This window comes from Doryrhamphus excisus, linkage group LG23, assembly GCF_037039965.1.
Source record: "Doryrhamphus excisus strain RoL-2023G ecotype Guam linkage group LG23, RoL_Dexc_Guam_v1.1, whole genome shotgun sequence".
Lineage (NCBI taxonomy): Eukaryota > Metazoa > Chordata > Actinopteri > Syngnathiformes > Syngnathidae > Doryrhamphus > Doryrhamphus excisus.
In genome coordinates, this window is record NC_136379.1 from 1,430,760 (window position 1) to 1,448,693 (window position 17,934).

At 40.7% G+C, this 17,934-nt stretch overlaps 1 protein-coding gene across 4 annotated transcripts in view; it reads left to right on the top strand.

Annotated features, from left to right (window-relative positions):
- enox2 (ecto-NOX disulfide-thiol exchanger 2) overlaps positions 1-17,934 on the top strand; it is a 220,225-nt gene that overhangs the window by 178,388 nt on the left and 23,903 nt on the right. For all 4 annotated transcript variants that reach the window (XM_078788495.1, XM_078788496.1, XM_058076578.2 and 1 more), the window contains 4 exons: positions 742-948; positions 4,855-5,088; positions 9,075-9,287; positions 14,695-14,801. In XM_078788495.1, the coding sequence (XP_078644621.1) occupies positions 742-948; positions 4,855-5,088; positions 9,075-9,287; positions 14,695-14,801 (761 nt within the window). The remainder of the gene's footprint in view (positions 1-741; positions 949-4,854; positions 5,089-9,074; positions 9,288-14,694; positions 14,802-17,934) is intronic.

Consider the following 17,934-nt stretch of genomic DNA (forward strand, 5'->3'; position numbering starts at 1 on the left):
GGCACAGATTAGTTCAAAAGCTCGCATCAAGACGCATTCGCCGCTGATTATTAGGATTCCATCCTCATGGACTCCTCCAATCACATTCATCAGGGATGATCTATGGGGAGATGAGATCATCCGCTTTGGATAAGTGATTGCTGCCATGCAAGGATCTTACACTTGAGAGGATCGAACTCGGGGGGTTCATTTTCATGCATGGGCTGCTTTACTGTTCACATTCACCTTACAAAAACAATCAAGAGGCCTCGCCATCACTATTCATGTGTTTGGGTTATGATGTGTTTCTTCACGGGGGGAGGATTTAAAAATTCACATCCTTTTTTGTATTACCTCTTTGGAAAAATTCCTTGAATGCCGCAAAGGTGTTTTTTTTCTTCTTTTTTAATTATTGTTCAGGACATCAATGTCAGCTGTTACTTTTTTTACCCTCTTATTTTGATGTATTACAGCTCGGAGATGTTCCGTTTTCTTATTGAGCCCGATGGAACAGGCATTATTCAAATGTTGGCATTTCAAGCACGTTTTCAATTATTTAACATCTTACAACAGGCGCCACTTCTCTGCAACGGCTCCCTTTACTTCTTTTAATAGTCAAATATTGTTATAATGCCTTTGCTTTAAAAAAAAATACATCCCAAGAGCTAAATAATTGATGTTTTTCGACTAAAGCGAATGGATTATCTCCGGTTTTCCAAGCCCGGGCGTTCAAACTCTACTTTGTGTGCTTCCTTTGAACAGACCTGCCACCTCCGGCCACTAGGGAGCGCCCTCCAGGCTGTAAGACAGTGTTTGTAGGCGGCCTGCCGGAGAACGCCACCGAGCAGCTCATCATGGAGGTGTTCGGACAGTGCGGCGACATCACCGCCATCCGTAAGAGCAAGAAGAACTTCTGCCATATTCGCTTTGCCGAAGAGTTCACGGTGGACAAAGCTCTCTTCCTGTCCGGTAAGGAACATCTGGAGTGTTGATGTTTCGTTTTGGTCGTCCATTAGCGGAACCATCGCGTGCCCGAACGCAGGCCTGCAACCCAAATCTGTCATACAGATAACATCAGGCTGAGTTCATTTCCAACTTTTTGGCATTCCTAAAAACAACATTGACATCCTATCAAATACAGGATCTTGGACTCAGTGGGCTATTCAAGACAGAAAAGTGCACAAGATCCTTGATTTGCCTTTTGTGGTCCATCCTTCCTTGTTTTGGAGGATATTTTGTAGTTGGTCCTAGCTGCAGAAAAGTGCTCTTGTCACATATAAAGGATCTTTGACAAGCAGTAGAGCGTCAAAAATGGCATAAAAAAATTGCAATAGTGATTTTGCAGCACAAAAGTGGTACTGTCAAATCTTTGAGTCGGAATTCTGCTCTAGGTCCTTAAAATAGCCAGAATGTTTTTGCAGTATGTCCATGAAGCCACCATAGCGCTCATGTCCAGGAGGGGATCATTGACTTGAGACGGGGTACACCCTGGACTGGTCTTGTGTCCTTCATTCATTCATTTTCTACCGCTTTTCCTCACGAGGGTCGCGGGAGTGGAACGCATTTAATGGAACTGTCTGTGTCATTATTACCGCACCTCATACACACCAAAGAATAAGAAGATGTAGCAGGAGGGATCAGTGTTGCCAACTAAGCTATAGTTAGTGTTTAATAAGACCTCCCTCTGGATATTATTTTCACAAAAGCGACTGCCGACAAATCTGGACTTTTGGATACCGAGGTGCCTCCTGGGATTGAACTGGTTATCCATGTGTGTTCAAGTTAAAGAAAACGGCAGTCCGTCTTCATTCATTCATTTTCTACTGCTTATTCTCACGAGGGATTCTGGAGCCTATCCCAGCTGTCTTCAGGCTAAAGAGGCGGGGTACACCCTGGACTGGTGGCCAGCCAATCACAGGGCACATATAGACAAACAACCATTCACACTCACATTCATACCTATGGACAATTTGGAGTGGCTAATTAACCTAGCATGTTTTTGGAATGTGGGAGGAAACCGGAGTACCCGGAGAAAACCCACGCATGCACGGGGAGAACATGCAAACTCCACACAGAGATAGCCGAGGGTGGAATTGAACCCTTGTGTCCTTGCTGTGAGGTCTGCGCGCTAACCACTCAACCGCCGTGCAGCCCCGTCTTGTGTCCTTATAAACAGAAATCTGCACCTATCACATATTGAGCGTCTTTGCGGTAGATCCTTAAAAACAGCACACATTATCATTAAATAGAGGATCTTTGACTGATGATAACACAGTGCTGGTGTTATAATGTATGGATTTATTGCGTCCATCATCATTTTCTCATAACCGATCAAGTTCGGAAGTAATGATGACTAACTTTGTTGGTGTTTCCGTGTAATGAAGTGGGCAAGCGTATTTTCTTCCCCAACCGTAAATGACCAGCTGGGACACGGGATTCGCCGACAGCCTATTTGCAGCAACACTGATTCACACCTGCCTCTCCACAGCCGTGGAAATGGAGGCTCATGGGTATTGTAGTATCCCATGCCATCTGTCTTCCCAAACTATTTAGGCGTGATCCATCAAAAGTTGCTTCAAGGTAGTTGGGATGATTAAGACTGGTTGCTACGGCAACACCTCAGGGATGGGTGGGTCATGGAGGGTGTGGCCATGTGACTTTGACTGTGTGGTTGCGGGGTGATGTGGAGCTCCACAGCTCCCCCCCCACACACACACACATACGTATATACACACTCGCATGAAATATTGAAGTGGTGCTAGACCGGGAGCCCAAACGAGGGGGCCGACTGAAGTTTAAAACCCCCGAACTCGGGCTCATTTCTTTTCCTGTTTGCACAATTCCCCGTGTCATTCTAACCCGCTTCCCTCCCCCACACGCCGCAGTCACCCCCTCTGTCTCTTGAGATGAGTGAGTCACACTTGACATCATTACAGCGTTCGGTTGGAGCGCGTCCACGCACATTTACCGACAGAAAAAAAAAAAAGAATAATTTCAAATGATTTGTTCACATTAGACTTTAGATCCGTGAGTCACCATGAGTGCGTAGAAGGTGTGAAGAGTAGCTTGACCTGCTTATGTACTTCATCCACGCCTTTCTCTGAAGGCCTACATGCAGTATATGATGTATGCATCTTTTTACCCTACTGCAATCGCGTGTTTGGCACCTCAAGTCAAGGAATATATTGGTTCATTTAGAACAATATGATTCATTTTCTATCGCTTATCCTCACGAGGGTTGCGGGTTGCTGGAGCCTATCCCTGTTCTCAAATATATTTTTATTTTTCTATACACAAAATAAGATTGAAAAAAATTAAATAAACAAATTAAGAATAAAGACAATCAATCAATCAATCAGTAATAATTTTTTCCAGATTCAAAAGTACAGTATTAACAGTTATTTAACCTTTAACATGAACATTAATGAAACTTAATAATTTGACCCAATTAGCAAGTTAGCATGGTACTCGTGGGTGGTAACTTTAACAACATGTTTGATGAGATGCTTTATCTTGACGTGTATTTTCACGTTTTATTCCAAATCATTTCCTGCATTTATTTGTACCCAGGGTCATAAGTATGGAGGAAAACTGCCAAAATAATAAATAAATAAAAGTGGAAATAAAAACAAAAATGAAAAAAAAATCCAAAAATTAAATACAAAAAATAAATATAAATTGAAATAAAAATAAAAATAAAAAATATATAAATAAATAAATAAATAAATAAATAAATAAAAGCAAAAATAAATACAAAAATAAAAAAAAAGATTCAAAAATTATTATTATTATTTTTTTGCTTTTATTTCCATTTATATTTATTTTTTTGTATTTATTTTTTTCTTTTTTTTCATTTTTGTTTTTATTTCCACTTTTATTTATTTATTATTTTGGCAGTTTTGGTCCTCCATAATAAGCCTTTAGCTTCATTGCTAATCCAAAGCAAAACAGGGTGGGTTAACAGGGTAGGGTAACAGTATGGGCGGGGCAAAATCATGTTAATTGTGTCCGGTGTGCACACAGCTTTAAGCTGGCATTTCAACATTAAACTTTGGTATCGAGGTGGGGATCTCAAACTCGCGGCCCGCGGGCCGCATTTGGCCCATGGGCCGCAAGTTTAACATCCCTGCTGTACACCTTCTGAATACACAGTTATATCTTCTATCTGTATAGTATACACTAAATCTATACACCCTGTGCACGTCCTCTATATGGCTCTATTCAAGCTCAGTATATTGTCTTCATACACCCTCCATCTACCATCTATGCTTGTACATTCACATCTTAGGTAACCAACAAGCAAAAATAGTAAAGATAAAAGAGAAAATGGTGGCCGGAGGGCTGACGGGAAGAATCAATAAGGCGTCAAACATTCTAAACACAATTTGCAGAAGATGATCTAGCGCACACAAAATATCGAGTTAGTCTCTTATTACGTGGAGGCTTTCAGGTCTCCTGCTCCATGGATCCTCCTTGTCCATCTTGGTTGCCGCAATATGGAGCCGCACGGTCCCCTCCCACCTCACACTTAGTAACCCCGCAGGAACGTGTGTATGTGTACAATGTGGTAACATTCTGAAGGCATCATTGACAAAAAGCTTCACTTTTGTATGAACGTGATATAAAAAGTCGACAGCTGTCAGAAACAAAGGCCGCCTCACAACCAAGACTGTCACTTTCAATCCGTCTCTGTTTTTGACACCTTCTTTTCTGTCTCGCGCTCGGCGCTGTCACTTTTTACTGTCAAGTATCTGCTAAAAAGCTAAATGCAGGTTTAAACATTCACCTCGTCTTGTGTTTGAGCACACAACTAACCTGATTTTAAGCTCCATTGTTGTAGTTTCATCTTGTTGTCTCCTCCTTCCATCCGCCAAGGTTATCGCATCCGCCTGGGCTCCAGCACAGACAAGAAAGACACGGGCCGCCTCCATGTAGACTTCGCCCAGGCCAGGGACGACCTGTACGAGTGGGAGTGTCACCAGCGCATGTTGGCCAGGGAGGAGCGGCACCGGCGCAAGATGGAGGAAGATCGTCTACGGCCGCCATCGCCTCCACCCATCGTGCATTTCTCAGAGCACGAGTGCAGTCAGCTGGGGGACAAGATCAAAGGTTGGCAGACCACGTTATATTTGCACAACACAAACAGTGGAGCCTCCAAAGTGGACCACAAGCCACTCTGAAGTTATTACAGTAACACATTATAATTGAAACTAAATAAAACTAAAATATAGTAAAATAATTTACCACTAAGGCTAGGAGTCCACTGGTTCGCGGCAAAGATTATTTCGCCAAATTAATGTTCGCACCGGCCCAGTGGACTCCTAGCGTCATTGGCACAACTTACATTCCGCGCACCATTCCATTCCAGTGGATTCCAATAGGTGGCTTGTTTGCGACATTTGGTACAACTTGGTGGACACTTCACGTTGATTGTTTGATGCAAGTAGCGCAACTAAAATTTTAAACATTTACATATTTTCTTGCCGGCAAACTCAATTTTTGCCGCCGTTACGGGCCACCACGAGCCAGTTGGGATGCAGTTTGAGCCACTAGGCACCTTACTGGTGACACTAAGCGCGACAATAAGTATTGTTTTCAGATATTTCAGTTCACTTCTGGACCACATCTTGATTGATGGCAGCCCATCCACCCGCCTCTTGAGAACTGACCACAAGTCCTCAATAAGGTCTGAGGAGTTTCCTGGCCAAGGACCCAAAATGTCAATGTTTTGTTCCAGGAGCTCGTTAGTTATCACTTTTGCCTTATGGCAACGGTGCTGGAAAAAGCGTCACTTGTTACCAAACTGTTCTTGGATGGCTGGGAGAAGTTGTTCTGGGAGGATGTTCTGGTTCCATTCTTTATTCATGGTCGTGTTCTTTGGCAAAATAGTCAGCGAGCCCACTCCCTTGGCTGGGAAGCAACCCCACAGAGGAACATGGGGATGCTTTAGTGTCGGCATGGCACAGGACTGATGGCAGTAGTCACCTTTTCTTCTTCGGACAAGAATCGGAAAGGGGATTCAGTCTTCAGGACCCCAGTATACCACTACCAGTATGTCCCTGATGTTTTTCCTGGAGAGAAGTGTTTTTTGTTGTTATTTTTTTCCCCGCCCTTCTTGACACCAGGCCATCTTCCAAAAGTCTTTGCCCCAAAAGCAAACCTACCGAGGACCATCGCCTTTTTTAAAACTTCCAGCCTGTTAATCTTGCCGAGTCAGGATGACAGGGTCATCTCCAGCCTTTGTCCTTGTCAGCACTCTCACCTATGTTAACCAGAGAGTCCTTTTGTGACAGGGCTGAAATGCAGTGGTAATGGTGTTTTGGGGTTTAAGTTAATTTTCATGACTAAGAGACTTCATTTTATCAATCAGCGGCAGCAGACTATGTGGAATTAATTGTCATTGTCAAAACTTGTGGCCAGTGCGTTATTGTAGTACTCCATTTCTGGGGTTGTAGAATAGAAAGATACACAGTACCAAAGTACCACAGTAGAAATGTGACGTTTGTTGGTAAGTCATTATATGCAAGTCATTATATGTCCTTCCAATGTCTCAAAAACGTATACAGTAAAGTCTCGTTATATCGATATCTACTTATTACGATACTATTTTCATTTCTCGGCAAATTTCTAGTCTTTCATGATATAATTAGTTCCGTTAGTACGATACCCGGTTATTATGATAATCCGGTTACTAGGATGCCCTTTTCATCTCCCGCCAGCCAATTTGGTCTGCTTATATCGATACAAAAGCAGCTTAAATCAATCTTTGCTTAAGGATTTCAATACCAAAAAAGAACACGGCGAACGGCTGCTTCCAGTCAACTTTATTTTTCACACTTCCACCACCAGAGTGCAGCACACACAGCGGAAAACCCCCGTCCCTCGCGCCTACCCCTCCGGGTGGCAACACCTTCCCTATCGATAGTTCCGGGGTGAATTATGTTCCGGTAACCGGTAATCACTACAGCGTAAGTTTATTTTTATTTACTGTAGTACAAAATGTATTGTAGTACAAAAGCATGCTAGATACGCAATCCATGAACTCAAGGAGAAAATTACATGCCATATCAAAGATCCGCCCACTTTTAATGCAGTTCGGCGCAGGATCGGATATATGGATAGTCCGGTTATATCGGTATTTTTTCCGACTCCCGAGAATATCGATATAACAAGACTTTACTGTATTTAATTTCTATGGTTGTCATCACATTTTTCCTCAATGCCATCATTGGTACCCTTCTGTGGTGGCATCACAAAAGAGCAGTCTTTGGATTTTTCCAGAAGTTCTTGCCTTACTTTCCACTTGTGTTGCCTACACTACAAAGGGTTCCACTGAATCATTAAAGCAACACGTAAAATCTCCTCCCAAACTAAACAAAGACTTTATTCTCCTCTCTTCTTCCTTGCACTCCACTCTAAAACGTGTTCCGCTAATGAGCGCTGACACTTCCAGGTCTGAGTCGTTGCTACCTGATAACACTTCCAAGCCTCTCCATCACTGCACTGTCTTCCTTGGCGCTCCCCTGCTCTTGGCCCTGGCGCACAGAACTGACGCGACGCTGTTCTGAACAAGGATTTATATTTTAATCACTTGGCACTGGCTCCTGTGAGCGCGCACATCGCAGCTATTTTACCCGGAGATTAAGCTTTTCCTCTGAATTTTACAGCCAGAGGAAGGTTAGCCTTTTTTTTTTTTTTCAACGCCATCCTCCAAAAAAAATGAAACAATTCCTGCTTCTGATGGCAAGAAGCTCACAGATGCACTTTACAAGCTGACAGTCTATAAATGGCTTTTTTCCCCCCGTTCTCTGTGTCTGTCTCTGTAAGCCCATTTGTCATTTGTACACTTGTTTTCCCTTTCGTCCCGCAGGCCTGCTATCCTTTTACTCACCTTTGCTTTATCTATTTCTTTTTTTTTCATCTTTTGCTCATCTCAGCGCTCCGACAGACACACATCTCTGCACACTTTCTTAAAGCTTTCATTATTATTGATTATTGGCTTATATCAAAACCAAGAACCCCCAGCTAAAGTCATTTTAGGTCATTTTTTGAAAGCGTCCATCACTGTCACGCCGCTCGCAACTTCAATTTGAACAATCTGTTTACACTAAAGTCCAGCGGTTGGAGTTCTTTTGTTAATCCTCCTAGAACAGGGGTCTCAAACACACGGCCCGCGGGCCAAATGTGGTCCGCAGGACACTAGTTTGAGGCCCCCGCCTTGATATGAAAGTTTAAGTTTGATATGGATGCTGTATGGTATCATGTACCCAGAAAAAATTATCACGTTTGATTCATGTTCATGTTAAAGGTTAAATAACTGTTAATAGTTATCCTCCCTATCCGTGTGGAAGTGGTAAGTTTTTGGCTATTTAAGTTTAAAGGAAATAACTTGAAGGCTACCGTTTAGGTGGCTAGCTGTCTAGTTTGCGAGTTAGCATGTGTCTCAAGACCCTGCAGTTGCGCAATATGTTGTAAATAAAAAGAGTATAAATGTGACTATAGTCGTGTTTTGTCATGTCTACAGGGCTCTAATAATGCTTTGTTCATTTTAATCTGAAAAAAATCATTTGTCTACCCACCAACTATATGTGCTTTCTTAACTTTTTATTATTATTATTGTATTTATTTATTACTGATTGATTGATTTTCTTTATTCTTGATTTGTTTATTTATTTTTCATCTTATTTTGTGTAGAAAAATAAAAAGTAAGATATTTGAGAACAGTGGAATGTTTTATCAGAGCTTTATTTGTAGAAAATTGGAACCAAAGCGAAGTTTTAAATTTTTTTTTGTTTTTAATAAATGTGTTTTTTTGTTTTTTGGGGGGGTGAAACCTGATGCGGCCCAGTCTCACCCAGACCCGAGCTCCAGTGGCCCCCAAGTAAATTGAGTTTGAGACCCCTGTCCTAGAATGATGGCAAGCACTGGTTTTTTTGCTTCACTTTTTTTTCCACAGTAGAACATGTCCAACCCTCGCTCTGATGAACCCCCAGACTAGTATGTTGTCTCAAAACAACACCAGATTTGGATTTAGGATTCCTGACCCAAGACATGGAGGTTATCTCTGACCGTCTTTTTCACTATCTCCTTCCCAGACGACAGCAAGTTCGCCGAGGCGGTACGGGTGCTGCTGACATGGCTGGAGCGTGGCGAGGTCAACCGGCGGAACGCCAACAGCTTCTACTCCATGATCCAGTCATCCAACAGTCACATCCGCCGGTTGATGACGGAGAAGAGTCAGCACGAGAAGGAGATGGAGGAGGCCAAGGACAAGTTCAAGACAGCGCTGTCTGGCATCCTGGCTCAGTGTGAGTGTCACGCTTCCTTTTTCCAGGGCTTTTATGGCTATTTTATTTAGCGCCGGGATTACACGGAGACGCTGTTATAGCATCGTGCTTGTTGTGCAGAAAACGGACAGAAAGAGAAATACCAAATAAGTCCAGTCAAACTTTCAGGTGTCTAAGTTACATATGAAATGTTTGTTTTTATGCAAGACTGTGGCACACAAAGCACCCAATGCTGCAAGAGACGTAAGTACTTGTTGCGTAACTGCTTGTTGTTGGGACGGTGGCACGAAGGTAAGTTTGAGCAAACAAGTCACTTTTTTTTAGACATTTGCTTACATGACAATGCTGTTTTAGAGCCTAAAAACACATTAAACATTTGAAATCAGGTCTGTTGGAAAACAACATTGCTAATGTTTCTGTCTAGCATTGAAAATAGTAGACATCCCTGGTCATGCGTGGTATTTATTTGTATACGTTAACTATTCTACTCGTGAACAAAATGAAAAACATACAATAATAATGTGTTTCCTCTGCTGTCATTTTTAGGACAATAAATCCATGTGGTGGTGCTGTTATTTAACACCATAAGTCGCATAAATTTGTAAAAATGCATACACACACCGTAACTTTAGGGCATTTGTCACAACTTTAGGGGACTGACAAGCACAGGTGTGTAAAAATTGAGCAAGAAAACATGAAAAACATGGCCGCCATCAATCAAAACATCTCTGCAGGGGCATCTTGCTAATTGCTATAACTCAGTGACACTTTTGCTAATGATTCTAAAACATTTATGATATACAGTAAAGTCTCGTTATATCGATATCAGTTAAAACGAATTACTACTTATTACGATACTATTTTCATTTCCCGGCAAATTTCTAGTCTTTTATGATATAATTAGCTCCGTTAGTACGATACCCGGTTATTATGATAATCTGGTTACTACGATGCCCTTTTCATCTCCCGCCAGCCAATTTGGTCTGCTTATATCGATACAAAAGCAGCTTAAATCAATCTTTGCTTAAGGATTTCAATACCAAAAAAGAACACGGCGAACGGCTGCTTCCAGTCAACTTTATTTTTCACACTTCCACCACCAGAGTGCAGCACACACAGCGGAAAACACCCGTCCCTCGCGCCTACCCCTCCGGGTGGTAACACCTTCCCTATCGATAGTTCCGGGGTGAATTATGTCCCGGTAACCGGTAATCACTACAGCGTAAGTTTATTTTTATTTACTGTAGTACAAAATGTATTGTAGTACAAAAGCATGCTAGATACGCAATCCATGAACTCAAGGAGAAAATTACATGCCATATCAAAGATCCGCCCACTTTTAATGCAGTTCGGTGCAGGATCGGATATATGGATAGTCCGGTTATATCGGTATTTTTTCAGACTCCCGAGAATATCGATATAACGAGACTTTACTGTATGTAGTACATGTATGCAAGCATATGTCACGGCCACAGCCTTAAGGGAAATTATTATGGGACAACAAAAAAAATGGAAATGCCAAAAATGGAAAAAGCTTTAAATATATCTAACTTTCTAACTTGTTGGGTTGGTGTCCAAAATGTCAAATATAAGTGGTCCCTTTGAGTTTTCATGTGCAGGCCTCGTTGGATGTTGTAAACCCATTCAAGGATCCTACACTGAATATGAACACACGATACTACCTTTGGTCCGCATGCATTTCTAGGGAAAATAGCAGTATAGGAATAAATTAATCCATATTTAAAGAGACAGATTAATGCTTTTATTTTAATTACTTGAGTAATGTCACTTTGCAATCATATTTGCACTGTTGCACTAAAACCAAAGCAAATCCACATAATTGAATTTTCAGTGCTCAAGGCTTTACAATAACAATTAAATCCCCGAACAACAACATAAAACCCCATCCCGCCTTTCCAGAAAGAGTTGTTTTGTCTTAGTGTATCGTAAATAAATAGTCCAAACATGTTTCCACCCAAAACACACGCCTACCGCTCGTCTCGCATGAAGGCTCCGAGCCATGAAAGTCTCCACGCTCTCTTTGCCTTCGATATCGATCAGATCCATCAAATTACAGAGTGCTGGGATGATGCTATTGATCCCCACGCTGTGCTCGCTCTCTCAACACAGCACACACACTTCTTGTCTGGTGGTCTTATTGACTTCCCCAGTGTGTGTGTTAGTGCTTATGGGATACCCAGACCACCCATATTGTCCTCCATGACCACCCAACATGAGCACGCTGGCTCATATCAAATGAAAGTGTTCTTATTGAAGGCTTCACTAATAAATAATCTGTCCCAGAGTCAAACCCTCAAGCCGTCATTACCAGACATTTGTATTTATTTTAGAATTACTATCATGCAGGTGTAAAAGTAAGTCAACCCTTGCAGAATTAAACTCTAAACACAAAGTAAATTAAAAAAATGACAAATTATTTGATGATACTGTTCTACCAAGAAAGTGAGCATGTCTGATTATCACGTGTTTAATTTGAGTTCCGTGTGGACAAAAGTGTTGGGACCTCCGGCCAGTAGCTCCAGTGACCCTACAGGAAGTGAATATGGTGTGTCTCAGGGAGCGTCTATAAATAGTAAGGAATGAGTTTACACAAAATGATTAAGAAATCATCAAGATAAGACAAAAAAAAAAAAGCGGGCTTTGCTACACATCTTAAAAATAAAGCTGAATAAACTGTCTAAACTCTTTGTTCACTTTATTGCCTGGTACAACTAAAGGTATTTTTGTTCTTACAAATATAATGATGATGACAACATAGCTTGTTAGAGTGTAATTAAAGTACACATTACATTATTACAATATTACACCGCTCTCTGGTTCTACCATATCTTACTTATTGTGTGGAAATATTGGCTAATAACTATAAAAGCAATCTTCACTCGCTAAATGTACTGCAAAAAAGGCCAGTAAGGATAATTCATAATGCCGCCTACAGAGAACATACTAACTCCTTATTTCTAAAATCACAAATACTTCAACTTGCTGATATAGTTCATCTTCAAACAGCTAAAATAATGCATAAGGCTAAAAATAAGCAATTAGCTAAAAATGTCATCCAATACTTCTCTACAAGAGAGGAGAAATATGATCTCAGGGAAGAAGTACATTTGAAACACTTCTATGCTAGGACTACGTTATGCTAGCCATAGCATTTCAGTATGTGGAATCAAACTATGGAATGGATTGAGTAAGGAAATCAAACAATGCACAACGATGAGCCAATTCAAGAAACAATACAAGCAGTTGATGTTTGCTAAATACAAGGATGAAGAGTCTTGAACCAGTCATGATGTGCTATATATATCACTATATTGACACGCACTATGGTACCCATTATGGCATTGGATGCTCATATCACCGAGTACTTTGGTACGGGCCGAAAAATAAAAAAATTAAAAAAAAAATTTAAACTAAAAAAAATTAATAAAAATTAATAAAATAAATTAATAAATAAATAAATTTGCTAAATACAGGGATGAAGAGTCTTGAACCAGTCATGATGTGCTATATATATCACTATATTGACACTTACTATGGTACCCATTATGGCATTGGATGCTCATATCACCCAGTACTTTGGTACGGGACGAAAAATAAAAAAATTAAAAAATGTTTAAAAACTAAAAAAAAATTAATAAAAATTAATAAAATAAATTAATAAATAAAATAAATTTGCTAAATACAAGGATGAAGAGTGTTGAACCAGTCATGATGTGCTATATATATCACTATATTGACACTTACTATGGTACCCATTATGGCATTGGATGCTCATATCACCCAGTACTTTGGTACGGGACGAAAAATAAAAAATTTAAAAAAAATGTTTAAAAACTAAAAAAAAATTAATAAAAATTAATAAAATAAATAAAATAAATTTGCTAAATACAAGGATGAAGAGTCTTGAACCAGTCATGATGTGCTATATATATCACTATATTGACACGCACTATGGTACCCATTATGGCATTGGATGCTCATATCATCCAGTACTTTGGTACGGGACGAAAAAAAAAAAAATTAAAAAATGTTTAAAAACTAAAAAAAAAGTAATAAAAATTAATAAAATAAATTAATAAATAAAATAAATTTGCTAAATACAAGGATGAAGAGTCTTGAACCAGTCATGATGTGCTATATATATCACTATATTGACACGCACTATGGTACCCATTATGGCATTGGATGCTCATATCACCCAGTACTTTGGTACAGGACGAAAAATTAAAAATTAAAAAAAATGTTTAAAAACTAAAAAAAAATTAATAAAAATTAATAAAATAAATTAATAAATAAAATAAATTTGCTAAATACAAGGATGAAGAGTCTTGAACCAGTCATTATGTGCTATATATATATCACTATATTGACACTTACTATGGTACCCATTATGGCATTGGATGCTCATATCACCCAGTACTTTGGTACGGGACGAAAAATAAAAAATTTAAAAAAATGTTTAAAAACTAAAAAAAAATTAATAAAAATTAATAAAATAAATAAAATAAATTTGCTAAATACAAGGATGAAGAGTCTTGAACCAGTCATGATGTGCTATATATATCACTATATTGACACGCACTATGGTACCCATTATGGCATTGGATGCTCATATCACCCAGTACTTTGGTACGGGACGAAAAATAAAAAAATTAAAAAAAACATGTAAAAACTAAAAAAAAATTAATAAAAATTATTAAAATAAATTAATAAATAAAATAAATTTGCTAAATACAAGGATGAAGAGTCTTGAACCAGTCATGATGTGCTATATATATCACTATATTGACACGCACTATGGTACACATTATGGCATTGGATGCTCATATCACAGAGTACTTTGGTACATGATTTAAAAAAATTGTTTAACCATATTAGGAAAGCAGGAAGTGAACAAATGTAACAGTTAGTGATTGTAAAAGTACAGGCAAAAGGCATTGTACTGCAAAAAGCAGTGCTTTTAGGCATTCGTTGTATTCTTTAGATAACACACCAGAACAACTAATTAAAGAAACAAGGCTGGTGTAATATTTTCTTCCGTGACTATCTGTACTGTACAACGTAGTCCAGAGCCAAACTGCATGCTGAGTACGACAAATTCATCCGTGTTGCCTCTCATAAGAACTACACTATTGTGAGACCTCTGACACTAGAATACGGGACCATTCATTCATCAAGAGGGGTGTCCCAATACTTTTGTCCATATCTGAGCCAATGCGTTTGGCATCCACAGGTAAGACGAGCACATGCTTACACTCGCACGCACACACACATATATTTATATTTATATAGATCCCTATAGTTGACTCCACTCTCTCGCTCCTCTGCTCCCTCCCACCTGCCCTCTGTCTCCGTCTCTGCGTCTCTGGATGGTTTCTGCTCCTTGCTCCCCTGCATCCCGCCACAGTTGAGCAGATTGTGTCTGTATTCCAAGCCGCTTCCAAACAAAAGGCATGGGACCATTTCTCCAAAGCGCAACGCAAGAACCTGGACGTGTGGCGCAAGCAAGCAGAGGTCGGTACAACTTTTCTTAGCGTTTCAAATTAACTGTTGAGATGAATCATGGGTAATTAGATCTCACGGTCTTCGGAAAGTTTTTCATGTCTTGTATTGATAGTGAAAGCACGACTAAGAGCAGACAGGTGATACAGACTCCATCCTGGACAGTAAGTCACATGACATGAAGACTACCGGACATCCAAACCTCTGCCCTCTCTGCCGCCTCCCCGTGTAAGGAACACTATACCTGTAGCTACATCGTTTTGATTTGAATCTAGCGCTAAATTAGCATGATGTATGTCACATGCCTGGACTTGTTGGGTAAGTGTCTTTATTCTTAAGCAAATATGTCTTTTAAATGAGATATGACAAACTCTCACAGTAGAAGCAGCAGTCAAGTCTTTTTAAAGGTAGGTGTTGCCACAGGCAATCTGCTACTTCCACTCTTTCACGCAGAAATGACACTAAATTGCCACATCGGAGCTCTAACACAAGATCGGGTCTTTATCAACCGTTGCCTTTTACACAGAACCCATCAAACCCAGTCGTCCGCCCTCCGTTATACGACCTCTAATCGTTACAGCTCGGATGGCAGGAAAATTGCTGTTAGGTCTCTAATTGTGCAAAAGAAGCTCGTACTGAGTGGCCGTGAATAGAAGAGAGGCTGCACTCCACTGTATCCGAACTTGTCGTTTCACACCACCAAAGAGCCGACCGTTCCTGCCTGGACCTGCCACCTCCTGGAGAGTATAAATAGATTGGATCTCAGAATAGAGCTGTCCTATCTAGTCTGACTGGTGTGTGTCCCGCCTATTTTTGAGCATGAACCAATGAAGCCTGCTCGAATCCGAGGGGGAATAAGACACAGATGAGCACAAATAAAACCAGGTTCACGTTGAGTCTGCAGGTAAGACAGTGAATAATGTACTTAAACTTAACAAAAAAATATACCCTCCAAAATTATGACATTATTATTTAAATGGATTTATACTTAAGTAGGCGGTATGGGTGTATCCCTTTATGTGCAGTAATGGGCTGGTCTCTTTTTATCTGTTTGTATATCTTTAGAATGCACAGACAACGGAAAGATGTGTTCAAGTCTCACACAAGGATTGTAGATGATGGACAAAATGTAAAAATGAAGTGTTTATTCATATCCAATCTAACATTAGCAATGGGGATGTGTTTTTAATTTTGACAAGTACAAATGGTGTGCGTGTGTTGCCGATGAAGCACATGGCGTTCTGCGAGTGTCGGTTCTCTTCCTCGCTTATATTCCTCCCTGTGCTGTTGGCAGCCGGTCTCACATGAAATAAAATGTGAGAAAATGACAAGGATACGTCCTGCTCATAATGCGCCTCGCCACGGAACCAAATATGTACCGAGGCGGTTTGACTCAGCTAATTCATTCTGTGTTGTGTGAGGAACACACAAAAAAAAGAGTCAACGGACGAGGTGAGTAAGTCGTACGTGTTCTCTGTGATAGGCTGGCCTGGAGGTGAAGCATGGGGAGATGGGCAAGATGGAGCTCCAAGGCACAGTCAACACTTCAGCCGCCTTCCTCTACTTGTCTTTTAGTGTGTACACACAGCAGATGGTTGTGTGTGTCGGCTGGTGTGTGTGTGTGTGTCTGACCTCTGCCGTCGAGCTCCGTCTGAAAAATGTCAACTGACAGATGGCTGAAAGTTTATTTACTTTCAGGCACATTTATTTTGCTCCCTTCTGCACTTTGGATGGGGGATATATTATGCAGTCTATTGATTGAAATATTTTTTAATGACAGCACATTTATGATTAATAGCGTATAAACGGATGGGTACCGCAGTTATACAGGGATTGTTGATTGTGTTGTTTTTTTGGCATTGGTGTATTTTAGTGAGGATCTGGATAAAAGCACGTATGCTAGTGAGGGGCCTCATTTAGTCGATGGCGCGTGATTGAAGCAACTTAGTGTGATACCGCTGGAACCAGCAGCCGGTTTGCTCTCTAAAGAAGGAGCACATACTGTACTATGGGCTAAAACTGGCTTGGAAGCAGGAGTTCAGAACATCCTGATATACACGAAAGACGTCAGCAAACGCTGATCGCAATAGTACCATCCTCCCACATTGTCATTTCCCTCAATCCCCAGGAACCACAAAGTACTAGTCGCTACTTGTGTTAACATAGTACATCTTCACATTCATTCAATTGCTGGAGCCTATCCCAGCTGTCTTCGAGCAAGAGGCAGGAGACTGCAAATTTTAGGTTGGGATCATTTTGAAATAGCAAAAAAGCATTCTAGGTCTGATTTTCTGGGTATTTGACTGTTCACAACACATTTAATGGAACTGTCTGTGTCATTGTTAACACACCTCGTACACACCAGAGAATAAGAAGATGTAGCAGGAGGGATCAGTGTTGCCAACTAAGCTATAGTTAGTGTTTAATGAGACCTCCCTCTGGATATTATTTTCACAAAAGGGACTGCCGACAAATCTAGACTTTTGGATACCGAGGTGCCTCCTGGGATTGAACTGGTTTCGAAAGAAAAGGGTATCCATGTGTGTTCAAGTTAAAGACAACGGCAGTCTCACTTATTCTCACGAGGGTCGCGGGTATTCTGGAGCCTATCCCAGCTGTCTTCAGGCTAAAGAGGCGGGGTACACCCTGGACTGGTGGCCAGCCAATCACAGGGCACATATAGACAAACAACCATTCACACTCACATTCATACCTATGGACAATTTGGAGTGGCTAATTAACCTAGCATGTTTTTGGAATGTGGGAGGAAACCGGAGTACCCGGAGAAAACCCACGCATGCACGGGGAGAACATGCAAACTCCATACAGAGATAGCCGAGGGTGGAATTGAACTCTGGTCTCCTTGCTGTGAAGCCTGCGCGCTAACCACTTGTTCGCCGTGCAGCCTAGATCTTCATATATTTTGTGTTAACCGTTGTAGTTACGTAGGATCAATATAGCGCCAAGTAATGGCCAAGAATATACATTTTACACAGGACTCACAAGACCTCATGACCAACCAGGGACGTGTCCATCCTTTTGATAGAGTCCCAGCACAAGCAAGATGATTGGTATTGCCGGCCTTTATTCCGGCATTATAAATAAAACTGGGAACAATGTAGGACGCGTCATGTTTTCTCGCCCA